The sequence below is a fragment of the Manis pentadactyla genome, chromosome 3 (genome assembly GCF_030020395.1).
Source record: "Manis pentadactyla isolate mManPen7 chromosome 3, mManPen7.hap1, whole genome shotgun sequence".
Classification (NCBI taxonomy): Eukaryota; Metazoa; Chordata; class Mammalia; order Pholidota; family Manidae; genus Manis; species Manis pentadactyla.
Window position 1 is genome coordinate 110,098,745 of NC_080021.1, and position 17,376 is coordinate 110,116,120.

Here is a 17,376-nt window from a genome sequence, read left to right on the forward strand (position 1 = left end):
AGAGTTTATTTGTTATACTACTTATGGTGGAAAATAACATGTTTTGGCTTACCCAGTGGCTAATTAAAACCTCACTTTTATTAATCGCATAGTTGAATGGTTGTTTTCACAAAAAATTGTTACCTTAAATACCTGGATTTAAGATATTTAACTAAATTGCTTCAAAATTAAAGAAAATGACTATCGCCAGTGTAACTTATAATGTCAAGCAATTATTGAAAAATCCAGAAATAAATTTTTACACTTCATTTTTTATTCTCCTTTTACTCATTGTCACAAAGTGCTACAGACACTGTCACTAATGAAAGACCTGGAAAATTCTGAGAGAAGTTACCTAGGTTTGGCGCTTCCAAGAGTTTAAGGTCAAGAAATTCCATGAGTGGATTAATGCCTAAGTTACTTACATTGAGTCATTTAAAATTCCTGATTTTTTTATGTCTGTGCCCTAAGAAATGAAAACTTGAATATTATTCAACTGAATGTATCACAGTGGTCCCAATAACAAACCACCCTTTGTAAAATGGAGAAAATGTTACTAATTTAGGGTACTTGTGCGCATTAACTGAGCTAATCCATTTATAGCATGAAGAACAATATCTGATGCTCAATGGGGGAAATGGAAATCTTTATCAATATCATCATAATTCCTAGTTCACATGGAGTTATGGTATTTTCCTTATACAACTTGTCTATATGAGCTATATACAGGTACATTAATCTCTGTCTATGATCATTCACCTCCATATCATAGGCTCAGGGAATCTTTTCCTAGAAGTAAGTTTGCCTCTCAGTTACATCATTTTACATAGACACTTTGTGAGAGATTACAGATACGGTATTTAAAACCTTTCCAAACATACTAGACAAAAAAACTAGTTAGTGAGAATATTAGAGAAACTCTTGAAGAGTCAACTTCTTAATACAGAGAGGTCCACTGGGACATATATTTATCTTTGTGTTTTTTACTAATGCAAGGACAAAAGGAAAATTTTAATGTACATTAAAACTTCGCAAATGAAAGGATCCCAAAGAAAGCTAGAGTAAGAAGAAAACTTTTTTGTTTTATGGTTTCTCAGTTTATAAAATATTTGAACATATATACTATTATCTCTAAGTTAGAAAGAGTAATTTCACATTTCTTGCATGGTGTTAAGTAATAAAAGTAACACTGATACTAAAAACTAGAATTCAGGTCTCATGACCTTACGTGCCCAGTATTATGTTTTAAATTCCTCTTCCATACCTGCCCCAGTTAGTATGTTCTCTCAGTAGAAGTTACCATGATAAATTACTTTGGATACTTGATTAATTTCACAAGTACTAACAGAGTCTAATGTATGCACATTTCTATTGTCAGTTCAACCATACAAACCAGAGATAAAATTCTAATAAGAATATAAACTTCAAAACAAAGGAATTCAGGAAAGAAAATGCTGCATAATCACAGTTCTACACACAAAAACTCCAGTATGACTTCATTTTAACAAATTACATTTTTAACTAATTACATATGCAACAAACCTATTCCAAATGTCACATTTGGAGGTACAGGGAATTAGGGTTTTACCGAATGATTTTTGGGAGGGACCCAACTCAATTCATAATACACAAAATGTAGGAAGAAGACAAATGACAAAGTGTCAAGATCATTTCATTGGGAAGTGGCAAAAGAAACTCACAGGATTGTAATAAATCAAGGTACAATTGAACACTCTAGCTAGATTGACCCTACAAAGAAAATATGTAACTACACCAAATTCACAGAGGACAAAAAGGGAATTAAGGTTAATCCAAAAGAAAGCAAGAGAGGAAACAGCAACATAAATAAATAAAAATAAAAAATAAAATAAGAATGTCAACTAGAAAGCAAATACTGAGATGATAAATTTATACCCAAAATGGCAGTAATACTAAATGTAAGTGAATTAAGTGCTCACCCAAGATTTCAAAAACTGTAAAACTTATAAGAAACCTTTATGTAAATAGAAGGCAATAACAGAAAGATCACTGGAAAACTGATCTTTGAAAATAGTGAAACCCATCTATCAGTAAACTACACAGAAGTCAAAGAAAAAAATCACAAGGGGAATTAGAAAGTTTTGAACTGAATGAAAAAGAATAGATATGAAATTTTGGGGAATACAGCTAAAATAGAAATATATAAATATATAAAATATAAACCTCTATATTTAAGTAAACCAGTATTCAGAGGAAATTTACAGCATTAATACCTAGGTAATATATTTGAGAACTTCATTATTTTCTAAGTTTCTACCTTAAGAAACTAGAAAAAGAGCAAATTAAACCAAAATAAGACAGGAAAAATTAAAGAGTAGAAATCAATGAAATAGGAAACTGAAAACAACAGAGAAAAGCCAATGAAACTGAAAACTGATTTTTCAAGAAATGAAAGAAGAGACATCACTATAGGATACTACAGATATTAAAATGACAATAAAGGATTATTATAAACAACTTGTCAGTACACTCAACAGCTTAGATGAAATGGTCAAATTCCTTGAAAGACACAAACTACTGGCTCACTTAAGAAAAAAGAGATGAAATTACACACAAATGATTATAAAAGAGAGAATATTTCCCAATGTACACTATGAGGCCAGAATTACCTGATAAGAAAAACAGGGAAGAATATTAAAACTATAGACCAATATCCCTTAAGAAGGCAGATACAATTTTTTTAAATTCTCATACCAAATCCACAATACAAAAAAAAATTAAAAAAGAGAATACCTAGTACAAAATGGGGTTTATCTTCAGAATGCAAAGCTGGTTTTTACATTTAAAATCAATAAGCAGAATTCACTATATTAAAAGATAAAAGAGAAGGACCATATTATCATTCAATTTGATGTGGAACTTTTTTTTTTTACAAAATCCAACATCCATTTAAAATGAAAACTATCAGCAGACTAAAAGTAGAAGGGACTTTCCTTATCTTGATGAAGAGTATCTGTTTTAAAAGCCTAGTTCTAATATTCTTCGTGGTAAAAGACAATACTTTCCAAGATTGAAGGAGACAAGGATGTCTTCTCTCGTCACTTAAAATTGGAGGTCCTGGCCTACCAAAAGGCAGTTAAAAGATATATAAAGCTTCTGAATTAGAAAGGAAGAAATAAAACTGTATTTACAGACAACATAAATCACCTTTGTAGAAAAATCCCATGGAGTCTTAAAAAAAACCTCCTAAGACTAATAAGTGAGTTTAACAAAGTTACAGGATGAAACATCAACATATAAAAATTCACTATATATCCCTATATACTTGTAAAGAATAATCTGGAATAGAAATTTAAAAAATTTAGAATAGTATTCAAAAAAATGAAATATTCAGGTATAAATTTGACAAAAGGTGTTAAGGGAAATTAAAGAAGATTTAAGTAAAATGAGATATATACCATGTTCATGGATCAAAAGTCTCAATATTTTAAAGATATTCTCCTATATTAATGTATAGAGTCAATGCAATTCCAATACAAATTTCAATTTTTTTGGTAGAAATTGACAATTTGATTTTAAATTTATAGAAATGTAAAGGTACTAGAATAGTCAATACAATTTTGAAATGAACAAGATTGGAAGATTTACACTATCTGACTTCAAGGTTTACTATACAGCTAAGGTATTCAAGACAAAATTGTATTGGTGTAAATACAGATGTAGAGATTAAGAGAACAAATAGAGAGCCCAGTAATAAATAAACCAACACATATATCGTCGATTGAATTTCAACAAAGATACTATGGCAATTCAATGGGGAAAGGATAAGCTTTTTAACAGATGTTGCTGGATAGTCATATGTGAAAAAAAAAGTATGAACATCCAAAATATATAAAGAGCTCATGCACCTCAACAAACAAAAAGCAAATAAGCCAATTAAAAAATGGGCAGAGGAGCTGAACAGACACTTCTCCAAAGAAGAAATTCAGATGGCCAACAGACACATGAAAACATGCTCCACATCGCTAGTCATCAGAGAAATGCAAATTAAAACCACAATGAGATATCACCTCACACCAGTAAGGATCACCACCATCCAAAAGACAAACAACAACAAATGTTGGCAAGGTTGTGGAAAAGGGGAACCCTTCTACACTGCTGGTGGGAATGTAAATGAGTTCAACCATTGTGGAAAGCAGTATGGAGGTTCCTCAAAATGCTCAAAATAGAAATACCATTTGACCCAGGAATTCCACTTCTAGGAATTTACCCTAAGAATGCAGCAGCCCCAGTTTGAAAAAGACAGATGCACCTCTATGTTTATTGCAGCACTATTTACAATAGCCAAGAAATGGAAGCAACCTAAGTGTCCATCAGTAGATGAATGGATAAAGAAGATGTGGCACATAAACACAATGGAATATTATTCAGCCGTAAGAAGAAAACAAATCCTACCATTTGCAACAACATGGATGGAGCTAGAGGGTATTATGCTCAGTGAAATAAGCCAGGCAGAGAAAGACAAGTATCAAATGATTTCACTCATATGTGGAATGTAAGAACAAAGAAAAACTGAAGGAACAAAACAGCAGCAGAATCACAGAACCCAAGAATGGACTAACAGTTACCAAAGGGAAAGGGACTAGGGAGGATGGGTGGGAAGGGAGGGATAACGCAGGGAAAAAGAAAGGGGGTATTACGATTAGCATGTATAATGTAGGTGGGGCACGGGGAGGGCTGTACAACACAGAGAAGACAAGTAGTGATTCTATAGCATCTTACTACGCTGATGGACAGTGACTTTAATGGGTGTGTGTAGGGGACTTGGTGAAGGGGGAGCCTAGTAAACATAATGTTCTTCATGTAATTGTAGATTAATGATAACAACAACAACAAAGAACAATAAAGTATGAACCTCCACCCTTACCTCACACTACATCAAAAATTAACTTGAAACAGATCATAGACCTATACATAAGAGCTTGAACTATTAAACTTCTGCATGGAAACATATAGGAAGCTCATAGTGACTGTGGGTTTGGCAAAGATTTCTTAATGTTACAAAAAATTTTGATAGACTGAATATCTGAATTAAAAACTTTTGCTCTTCAAAAGACAAGGACAATATTACTAAAAAATAAAATGCAAGTCATGAACTGGGAGAAAATATTTGCAAAACACAGGTGACAAAGGATTTGCATCTAAAACATATAAAGAACTTCGAGCTCAATAATAAGACAAATGGGAATAGAATTGAAGACACTTCACAAAGGAAGATACTTCAATGGAAAATAAACACATGAAAAGGTATCTGGCATTATTAATCATTAATTAGGGGGCTATAAATTAAAATCACAATGAGACTAGAATGGCTAAAATTTTAAAAACTGATACCAGTAAGGGTTAACTAGGAATATGGAGCAACTGCAACTTTCATGCACTACTGGCGGGAATGTGAAACGAATAGAGACACTGGAAGCTTCTTAAATTTCTAAATATATACCTACTACACTTTCCAGTCCTATTACGTGGCATTTACCCCCAAAAAATAAATACCGCCCAAAAATATGTGCACCTGAAGACTTGTACATGAATCGTCATAGCAGGTTTATTTACAATGTCCAGTAACTAGAAATAACTCAAATGCCCATCAACTGGTGAACAGACACAAAACAAGACAAAATAAAAACCCTGTAGTGTACCCATGCAATAGGATATTACCCAGCACTGAAAAAGACAAACTATTAAAACATGAATAGAAGCCAGACCAAATAGAGCATGCACTGTATCATTGCATATACCAAATGTTAGATTATGCAAACTAATCTATAGTAATAAAGAAGCAGATCAGTCGTTGCCAGGGGACTGGGGAAACCTCTGGGTATGATAGATTTATTCAGAATCTTGATCCTGATGATGGTTTGACAGGTGAATATGTATGTCAAACTGCATGAAACTATACACTTTAAATATGTGCAACTTTTGTCATTTGCATATCAATAATAAAATGTTTAAAAAGGGGAGAAGGAATGTAAGAAAGTATCAACACAGAAGAATACAGGAGAAAAAGAACTTAGAACATGAAAGACAAATGGAATATTAAAAATTAGTCAATCCTAAAAAAGTCAAGATTCAAGAGAGAAAAACAGATTAGGAAGGACAAACAAAACATAGTAAGATGGCAGTTTCAAACTTCAAAAGGTAGTATTTTTATTAAATAAAAATGGAATAAATGCTTCAAATAAATCTGATACTGTCAATTTTCAATTTCACAATAATAGGAGGAATATCTAACATATAAGGAAACAAAGTGTAACAGGATGAAAAAATTCATACCTTGCAAACATAAACCAAAAGAAAACTAGTATGGCTATATTAATATGAGGCCAAGAAAAATTAAAAGCCAAAGTGTTACTAGAGATAGTTGAAAACACTTCATATAGTAAGAAGTTTGACTTATCAAGAAGATATAATCACAATCCAAATGCACCAATAGTTTCAATATATATGAAGCAAAGTCTGACACAGCTATAAGGAAAAACTGACAAATCTACAGTCTCAATGGAAGATTTTAACATCTCTCACTGTAACTGGTTAAATAAGCAGACTAAAAAACTAATGATGATAACCACCAATGATTTAAAAACATAATTAACAAACTTTAATTAATGGACAAGATAGAATACTGTATCCACAAGTACACAATTCCTTCAGGAGAACACTGAATATTTAAAATAACTGACTAAAGGGTAGTCCATAAAGCAAGTCTCAACACATTTCAGAGTGTTCTCTGACCCCAAACAATTAAGCAGGAAATAAGAAAAAGATAAACACAATATTTGCATGTGTTTGTAAATTAAGAAATATACTCCTAAAAGAGTCTATGGGTCAATGAAGCAATCACAATGAGAATTTAGAAATACTTTTAACTGAGTGTTAAATGAAAACCCGAAATATTAAAACTTGTGATTTTATAGCTAAAGCCATTCCTAGAGGGACATTTATAGCCTTTAATACACATCTTACAGGAAAGAGTGGAAATCAATATAACTGTCCATCTTTAGAGGTTAGATAATAAAGAACTCAAAGTAAAATGAAGGAAATAAAATAATAAACTGAAAAGACTAATGAGAGAGAACAAGAACACACAAATATCTATTAGTAAAGAAAAGGAGGAAATTATTACAGATCCTATAGATGCATGTTTTTTAATATGGTAGCCACTTGTCACAAGAGGCTATTTAAAAGAACATTTAAATTATTTATAATGCAATAAAGTTAAAAATCTAGTTTGTTGGTCACACTAGCCAAATTTCAAGTGCTCTACAGACACATATATTGGACAGCACAGGTGCAGAACATTTCTATAATTACAAAAAGTTCAATTGGACAGCACTGCCATAAACATTAAGTGAATGAGCAACTTTGTAGTGGTAAATTTTTTAATTTAAACAAATGAAAAAATTCCTGGGAAAAACACAACTTACTTAAATTGACTCAGGAAGAAATATAAAACCTAAATAATCATTTAAGTATTAAAGAAACCAGATTTCAATTAAAAATCCTCCCTGTAAGAAATCTTTACCAGTCATTTATTTGAAATATTTATGGAAGAAATAATTTCAATCTTATGTAATACTTCCAGGAAATAAAAAAAGAACAAAGGATAGTTTTTTAAACAAATAGTGCTAAAGCAATTGGATTATGTTAAAAAATAAAAGTACCTAAACTTCACACCTATTATAAAAATTAATGTAGATAATATACTTAAACTAGAGCACTATAACACTTTTACACATAAGTTAGCATAGCTAAAATTAAGAGTGACAATGCCAAATGGTGAGGATGTAAAAACTGGATCTTTCATATACTGCTGGTAGGAATGTAAAATGGTAAGATACTCTGGAAAAAGTTTGGAAGCATAGGGCTACCAAATGACCCAGAAACTCTATTTCTAGGCATATACCCAAGAGAAATGAAAACTTAAGTGCATGTAAAAACTTTGTATAGAGGCTTTATCTGTAACAGGCAAAAAACCCAACCCAAATATCCTTCAGTAGGTGACTAATTAAATGAAAGGTACCTCAGGCATACCATGGAATATTACTCAGTAATAAAAAAGGAATACACTACTTATTCACTCAAACACTTAGATGGATCTTTAAGGGCATAATGGGGGTCAAAAAAGTCAATCTCAAGAGGTCACATAGTAAATGATCCCAGTCCTGTAACATCCTCAAAATGACAAAACTATAGAGATAGAATAATCGTGGTTGTCAGAGGTTAAAGACTGTGGGAAGGGAATGGGTGTGAACATAAAAAGGCAAGAGTGATATCTTTGTATTCTGTATCTTGAATAGTTCTATATCTCACTATAGTGGTCGTTAAATAAATTTACACAAGTGATAAAATGGCATAAAACTACACATAACCATTGCATGAATATCAGTTTCCTGGTTTTGATATTGTATTGTAGTTACATAAGATATAACCATTAGGGATGCTGGATGAAAGGCAACTAAGAACCCTTTGTACCGTCTTTGCAACTTCTGATTAATCTAAAATTATTTCAAAATGAAAAGAAAAAGAAATTAATATGTCTTATTAATCCCAGTATGTGACTAACACTAAACCTAACAAAGATTTTATAAGAAAATTAATCTTTTTCATAAGGAAAGGCCAATCTCTCTCATAAACATGAATGCAAAAATCATAAACAAAATATTGGCAAATCAAATCAAATAAAATGGATTTATTCCAGGAAAGCAAGGTAGTTTAATATTAGAAAATCAATTAAATCATCTCATTAACAAAATAAAGGTGAAAAATCATCCAATTATCTTACTTGATGCCAAAGAAAGTATTTTATAACATTCGTTTTTAATAAAAATTCTTAGCAAAACTAGGAAGAGAACTTTATTTGACTTTTTGAAAACCTAGAGTGATGTCAGTGAAATTGTAGAGTAAGGAATCCCAAAGTCCATATCTCCATAAAAGCAACAAGAAAATGGGCAAAAACTATCAGAAAACTTTTTCTGAACTCTGGAACATTAACCAAAGGCTTTCAGTACCATAGCTAATATGTATTCAAGAAAAACTGCTGGTTCATGATATGAACAGCAAATTTTACAGCACATCAACCTACCCCAGCCCTACCCCCTGTTCCACAGCTCATTTTCACCTATGAAAATAACAACATATTCCTGACAGTACTGGAGGAGGCGGAAAGAACTAACTGGCAAATAATTATCTGTTTTGACCTATCTGTTGGCTCCCTGGAAGACTGGCTCAAAAGGCTTGTCTTTATTTTGCCTAACTCAAAGCTGGCCTAATGGTAAAGCTGCTTCCTTGGGGGCATTTGCTGAGAATTTTTGCAGGTTAGTATTTTAGCCACAGCTGCCTGAGGTGACAGAAAACAGTTGGGAAAACAACAGATTAACCAAAAAGCTTTTGAGGAAAGACTGTGGAATAAGATGCTGTGATGGTCCTGGGAATCTAGAGGACCATACGCATTCTCTGGGCTGTGAACATGCTCAGAAAAGACCTGAAAAGGCCCTATATTCTCACCTGCTGCTAACCTTGAGTCTCTTTGGAAACAATAAGTAAAGGCTTAGGAAAAATTATAAACTGCCTGGCTGAGTGTGGAAGGCAAGCACCAACACATACACAGAGCCCATGGCAAAGACTGCAAGAATTTTTGGCTCCAGGGAATGTAAGGAAATCTCTGTCCAATTAACTGATCACTAAGCTAATGGAACAGAGACTTCAGTGGCCACACAGACAGAAAATACAGACTTCCTAGAATCAGTTCAGAAATGTCACTAAATAAACAACTACAATTAACCCATCAAAATAACAAAACCTAAAAAGGGGAGAGCATCTTCACAGAGTTGCCAATTTATAATACTCATAATATCCAGCTTCACTAACTACAACAAAAATTACAAGGCCTGCAAAGAAACAAGATAGTATGGTCCATACAAAGAAATAAGGAAATAGAAAGTACCTGAGGAAGACTAGACAATTGCCTTTCTAGAGAAAAGCTTTAGATCAGAAATTTTGATTACATTCAATGAGCTAAACAAAACCATGTCTGAAAACCAAAGGGAGGTGACGAGAGCAATGTGTGTCCTGAGAATGTCAATAAATAGGTTGAAATTATTTAGAGGAACAAAATAGAAATCCTGAGGTTGATAAATATGATAAATGAAAAAATTCACTAGAGGGCCTCAACAGCAGGTCTAAGCAAGCAAAATAAATAATTAGCAAACTTGAAGATATAGCCATTGAGATTATCTGGTTTGAGGAACAGAAAAAGAGACTGAAGAAAATTAAAGCTTCAGAGACCTGTGGAATCAATCAAATGTCCATTAGCTGATGAATGGATAAAGAATTAGATATATCCACAAAATGGAACATTATTCAGCCATGAGAAGAAATGAAGTACTGTTAAATGCTACATATGGATGAATCTTGAAAACAGCATGCCAAGAAAGACACAAAGGCCACATGTTGCATGATTCCAATTGCATGAAGTATCTACAATAGACAGATGCATAGAGACAGAAAGATTAGTGTTGCAAGGTAAGTGGGGAGCAGAGAATCAGGACCAACTGCCAACAGTAAAGGGTTATTTTACTTTTTTTGGTGTGATGAAATGTTCTAAAATTAGACAATTGTAACTGTTACATAACATAGTAAATATACTAAAAACCACTGAAGTGTGCACTTCTGCATGGTGAATTTTGTATTATGTGAAGTATCTCAATAGAAATTCTGTAAAAGGCCTATAGCATATATAATATATAATAGTAAAATGATGTAAGTTTAATAATTTCAATGATGAAATAAAGTTTCAATGATGGCTTTTCTGAAATTGTATATGAAACAAATATATTTGTTATCATCACTTCTATTCTCTATATATTGGTGATCCTAATCAGCACAAAAGAGAAAAAAATGTATAACATACACAGTAACAGATTTAAAAATAAATTCAACAAGGTTGCTGGATGCAAGGTTATTATACAAAGACCAATTATATTTCTATATACCAAATATTAAAAGTGGAATTTAAGAAATAGTATTTATAGTGTTATCTAAAAACAGTAAATACCCAGGAATAAATCCAAGAAAAAATGTGTAGTATGTAAACACAAAGGCTGTAACATATTTTTAACAATTTTTTAAAAGATGTAAATGAATGGATTTATTCATGGGTTGTGGATTCAATGCTGTCTGGATGTCAGTTCTTCCAAAGCTATCTATGTATTCAATGTAATCCCAATTGAATATCTCAGATGAATAATTTGTGGAAAATGACAAGCTACTTTTAAAATTTATATGAAATTGTAAGGTGGTAATCTTATATAAGGAAATGAAAAGCTGGAATATTACTGTACAAGACACCTATTATAAAATTATAGTAATTAAGACTGTGTGATATTGGCACAAGGATGGACAAGTAGATTAATGGGACAAAGTAGAAAGTCTGGAAGGAGAACCACTCAGTTATGGATGTTTGTTTAATGATAAAGATTGCATTTGTAGAGCTATAGAAGTGATCTTTTCATTAATTGGGTCAACTGGTTTGGAAAGCTTTTAAAAAATAATTAAATACAAACAATACTTCACATCAAACACCAAAAATAAATTCCAGGAGATTACTGATTTAAATGTAAAAAGCAGAGCATTAAAGTTTCTAAAAGGATTTGGAAGTACCTTTATAACTAAGAGGTAGGAAAAGATTTCTTAAACACAACAGAAAAACATAAATAAGAGAAAGGAAAAGCATTATGATTAAAATAAGTAAGTCTGGTCAACATTAAGAGAGTAAAAAGACAAGCTAGAGTAGGGTAAAATATGTACATTTTAAAAATATGTAAATAACTCCATTTGATAAAACAGACAATCCAATAAAAAAGACTTGAAAAGGCATTTCACTAGGAGGGTATTGTTATCCAGTAAATATAAGGTGTTCAAGCTTATTGATCAAAGGATATGCAAACTATAATTAGATATCACTATATACCTATCAGAATGGTTAAAATATAAAAGACTTGACTAAGTGTTGACAAGAATGTAGAGTAACTGGTATTTTCATATCCAGCTGCTGAGTATAAATTGATAAAAAATATTTAAAAAACATGTTTAGAAGTATATACTTAAGTTAGACTATAACTCCCCAAATAAAAATTCACAGGTAACATGTGTACTAAAAGTACATTATGATCACAGGAAAATTACTCATTGTAGCCAAAAACTGGAAACATAATTTCCAACAAAAATAAAATGTACTCTATTTCTAAATGGACTATTTTAAGCAATAAAAATGAAATACTGCTACACATAATAATGGACAAATCTTACAAATACAATGTTGAATAGAGGGAAGCAGATGCAAAAGACTACATATGGGATGTGTTATGGACTGAATGTTTATATTATATTTTCCCAAACTCATATGTTGAAATCCTAACCCCCGATGTGATGGTATTAGGAGGTAGGGCCTTTGGGAAATGATTAGGTCATGAGGGTGGAGCCCTCATGAATGGAATTAGTGCCCTTATAAAAAGAGACCCCAGAGAGCTCTCTCACCTCTTCTGCCATGTGAGGACACAGCGAGAAGACTGCTGTCTATTTTTAGGAAGAGTGCCCTCACCAGACACCAAATATGACGGCGTCTTGATCTCGGACTTCCCAGTCTTCAGAACTGTGAGAAATAAATGTTGTTGTTTAAGCCACCCAGTCTATTATACTTGTGTTAAAGCAGCCTAAATGGACTTAAACAGGTTGATTCCATTTTGAAACTTCAAAAAGTAGGTAAAACTAATCTGTGGTATTAAAAGTCAGAAAAGTCATCTTGTGCAAGAAAAGCAAGGAGGTACCAGGAGAAAGAATGACAGGGGCTTCTGGACAATGGCAATGTTCAATTTCTTGATCATGGCAACACTTAACTTGATTCACTTTGTGATAGTTCACTGAGCTGAACATCTGTATTTTATGTAATTTTTCTGTGTATTTTATTCAATTAAAACAAGTAAATAAAAAAGTTTACTTACTTGTTTTTTCTGTGTTCTGTTTCTGTTTTCCAGCCAATCATCCATTTGTTCCTCAATTTCTTCTATAGAAGTTCCATGATCATAAGATTGAGTATATGTACTTTCAAAAGGTATATATGCAGGAAATTCAGGTTTAGTTTTTTTTACTTTAACTTTCTTCTGTTCTAAAAAAAAATGTTTAAAAGAACAAATTATTGGGATTTGATAAGAATTTAAAAAATTTCTAACACTTTATTCACAGACTTGAAAGAATGCATAAATATTGTTCTTTCATCAAATAGAATTATATGCAACGGAATATTATATAGCCATAAAAAACGAAATCTTGCTATTTATGACAACATGAATATACCTTGAGTACCTTATATTATGCTAAGTGAAAGTCAGGAAAAGACAAATACTGTGTAGGATTTGTTTTATATGTGGAATCTAAACAAAAAAACCCACCAAGCTCACAGTTATGAAGAATACATTTAGATGCCAGAGGTGAGGGGTAGAGAGAATGGGAGAATGGGTGAAGGGGTCAAAGGTAAGGAAGAAAAAGAAGAGAAAAAAATAGAATTGCTTTGCTATGAATAGCTGGCTGTTTTATTGTGCATTACCCACTGTATTGTTTTTAAATAAAACTGAGAGATACTAATCATGGGATGATGATAATGATATAACAACCATATCAATTTGTACACATCTTTACCTTTCAGAGTACTTTTCATAAAGCATTTCATTTTGGCACAATGAACCTGTCATTAGTATCTTAATCCTGGTCATTATTATTTTAATCCTAATCTTTATCACCTAATAGTTACATAATATCAGCCAAGTAACTTAACTCTTACAACAAGTGTTCATTTTCTCATCTGTAAAGGAAAGCTAAACCTAACCTCATAAAGTTTATTTCAGAAAAATTCTGTATCTTCTAACATACTACTTGGCACAAAACTGGCTTCTAATGAATGGTATCCATTCATCTTTTCAATATTTTAACAAAGGCAAAATCTAATCTGGCAGCATCAGGGGGTCATTATCAATAGATGATTATCAATTGGCCTCTTCATTAAGTCCCATTTTTATTAAAGAGTCAATATTAAGAAGCAGCTCCACTCTTAACTACTACAGTCAACTTACCAACATTATAACCATACCTTCACAATTCTGTGCATGTGTGTGTGCATGCTGTGTCTGCATATTGTATAGTGCCAATATAATGAAATTAATATATTGCCATAGGAATGGACAAATCCCTAGAAGAGGAAGGACTCCCTTCCTTGTTATTCCTCAAACACATACAGGCCTTAGACTTTCCCTTTGCCTGAAACCTACTCCCACATCTGCCTGGCTCACTCCCTAACCACCTTCAGGTCTTTGCTTAAAAGTCGGATTATTACCGAGGCCTTCCTTGCCCACCTTATTTATACTGCAGCAGGCTACCACATACGTGTATACATACATACACTCCCTATCTCCCTTCCTTGTTACATTTTACTTCAGTGTTTATCCCTAGTCATCTCGTTGATTTATACACTAGTGAATTCCCAGTGTCTGCAACAATGTCTGGTGCTATATAAATAGTAAGTGAATGATTGAATCAAAGAACTCTCACTGTGGACAGATATTGGATTAAAACAGCCTCTGCAATTTACTAGCTCTTCTACTTAAAGTCCTTTACCATTTTTTAAAAATGGGAATAATGTTAATACTGCATCTCATGAGTTGTTATGAGGGATAAATGGGATTAAAACATACAAAATGATCAGAATGGTACCCAGATCATGTTAAGCACTCAATATATATGAGCTATGTTATTGTAAAGAACTGCAAAAACAGTATCCTCGTGATTTAAAAATTACTATCCAAATATATAAGAAGTACAAAGAGGGGAGTTCTGGAGGAAGAAGAAGTCCTAAAATGCATATGTGGGCCAGGTAAAACAACTATAGGAAAAGGTCAAAGAAGCACAAAATAATACATAATTTTCTAAGAATTACAGTTCACCTTCCAATAAAAGTCTTGCCAGGTAAAAAGAAAATGTTGAAGGGAGGAGTATCATTTACTCATTCAGAGCACTACCATATGAGCCCAAATAAGAGGTCAGGTTTCTCTTTTACAAGATACTTTTCAGAAAAAGAGAAGGAAGTTACATAACTGATTTCTTCTGAAGTCTGTCATATTACTCATTTTGGAAATTTTTTTCATTCTGAACAATAGAGTACCATTTAAGGGAAAACACATGTAAGCTAGAATCCATCTCATCAGTACTAATTTGGCTTCTAATAAAAAAATCAGTTATAAAAAAGCAAATAAATCCAGTTTTTTATACTTATTTCTGGGGTGTTATATCACAATTGCAAGTGTTTGATGTCTTTGTAAATGAGCATTTAAAATATCACTTAAGTAAAGTCAATATAAAACTTCCACTTCTGAAAAAGTAGAAGAGGAGGAATACTTCCAAACTCATTCTATGAGGCCAGCATCACTCTAATACCAAAACCAGGCAAAGACACCACAAAAAAAGAAAATTACAGACCAATATCCCTGATGAACATATATGTAAAAACCCTCAACAAAATATTAGCAAACCAAATTCAAAAATACATCAAAAAGATCATCCATCATAATCAAGTAGGATTTATTCCAGGGATGCAAGGATGGTACAGTATTCGAAAATCCATCAACATCATACACTACATCAACAAAAAGGACAAAAAACACACGATCATCTCCATAGATACCAAAAAATCATTTGACAAAATTCAACATCCATTCATGATAAAAACTCCCAACAAAATGGGTATAGAGGGCAAGTACCTCAACATAATAAAGGCCATATATGACGAATCCACAGCCAACATTATACTTGACAGCAAGAAGCTGAAAGCATTTCCTTTAAGATCAGAAACAAGACAAGGATGCCCACTTTCTCCACTTTTATTCAACACAGTACTGGAGGTCCTAGCCATGGCAATCAGATAGCACAAAGAAATAAAAGGCATCCAGATTGGTAAAGAAGAAGTTAAACTGTCCTGTTTGCAGATGACATGATATTGTACATAACAAACCCTAAAGAATCCACTCCAAAACTACTAAATCTAATATCTCAATTCAGCAAAGTTGCAGGATACAAAATTAATACACAGAAATCTGTTGCATTCCTATACACTAATGATGAACTAGCAGAAAGAGAAATCAGGAAAACAATTCCATTCACAATTGCATCAAAAAGAATAAAATACCTAGGAATAAACCTAACCAAGAAAGTGAAAGACCTACACTCTGAAAACTACAAGACATTCATGAGAGAAATTAAAGAAGATACCAATAAATGGAAATACACCCTGTGCTTATGGATAGAGAGAATTACTATTGTCAGAATGGCCATCCTGCCTAAAGCAATCTACAGAATCAAATACCAACAGCATTCTTTAATGAACTACAGCAAATAGTTGTAAAATTCATACGGAACCACAGAAGAATACTATTCATCCATAAGAAACAAACAAATCGAATGAGGCGGAGCCAACATGGCGGCGTGAGTAGGACAGTGGGAATCTCCTCCCAAAAACATATATACTTTTGAAAATACAACAAACACAACTAGCCCTAAAAGAGAGACCAGAAGACGCAGGACAGTGGCCAGACTGCAGCTACACCAGCGAGAACCCAGCGCCTCGCGAAGGGGGTAAGATACAAGCCCCGGCCCTGCGGGACGCGAGCGCCCCTCCCCCCAGCTCCCGGCGGGAGAACAATAGGCAGAGCGGGAGGGAGACGGAGCCCAGGACTGCCGAACACCCAGCCCCAGCCATCCGGGCCAGAGCGCAGACACAGTATATGCCCAGGGGGCCCTGGATACTGGGAGAACGGGGTAGACCTCAGAGCGGGTGCTGAAGCTGATGCCCCTGTGACAAAGAAAAGCGGGGGCTTTTTTGAAAGTCTTAAAGGGACAGGGACTTAACAGCTTGACGGAAACAACCCAGGTCACAGTACAGCAGCTGGAAATTACAGGGAAAACCGGGTGCACTAACCCCCTGGGCAACAGCTCTGAGACCCCTCACGGAGGCAAACAGTCAAGCAGCCCCCCCATCCATCACCCCACCGGGCGCTGCGAAAGCAGAGAAGCAGCCTGAGACAAATTCCGCCCACAGAAAGGGAAATTTCTCCCTTCCGGCCAGGCAAGACACAAAGACCCACTCTACACGCAATTACCCAACACAAGCCACTAGGGGTCGCAGTTGCCCCAGTAAAGAAAGGCCAGTAGTAAGTGAAAATCTTGGCCCTCCCAGCTGACAGTCAATAGCACCTGTCAACATGAAAAGGCAAAAAAATATGATTCAGACAAGACTAACCCAGACAGCTTCGGCAT

General features: G+C 33.7%; 1 protein-coding gene across 1 annotated transcript in view; it reads right to left on the bottom strand.

Moving 5' to 3' along the window:
- The window catches only part of DNAJC1 (DnaJ heat shock protein family (Hsp40) member C1), a 245,794-nt gene that overhangs the window by 71,551 nt on the left and 156,867 nt on the right, over window positions 1-17,376 (bottom strand). The window contains exon 8 of the mRNA XM_036880914.2: window positions 13,020-13,183. Within this exon, the coding sequence (XP_036736809.2) occupies window positions 13,020-13,183 (164 nt within the window). The remainder of the gene's footprint in view (window positions 1-13,019; window positions 13,184-17,376) is intronic.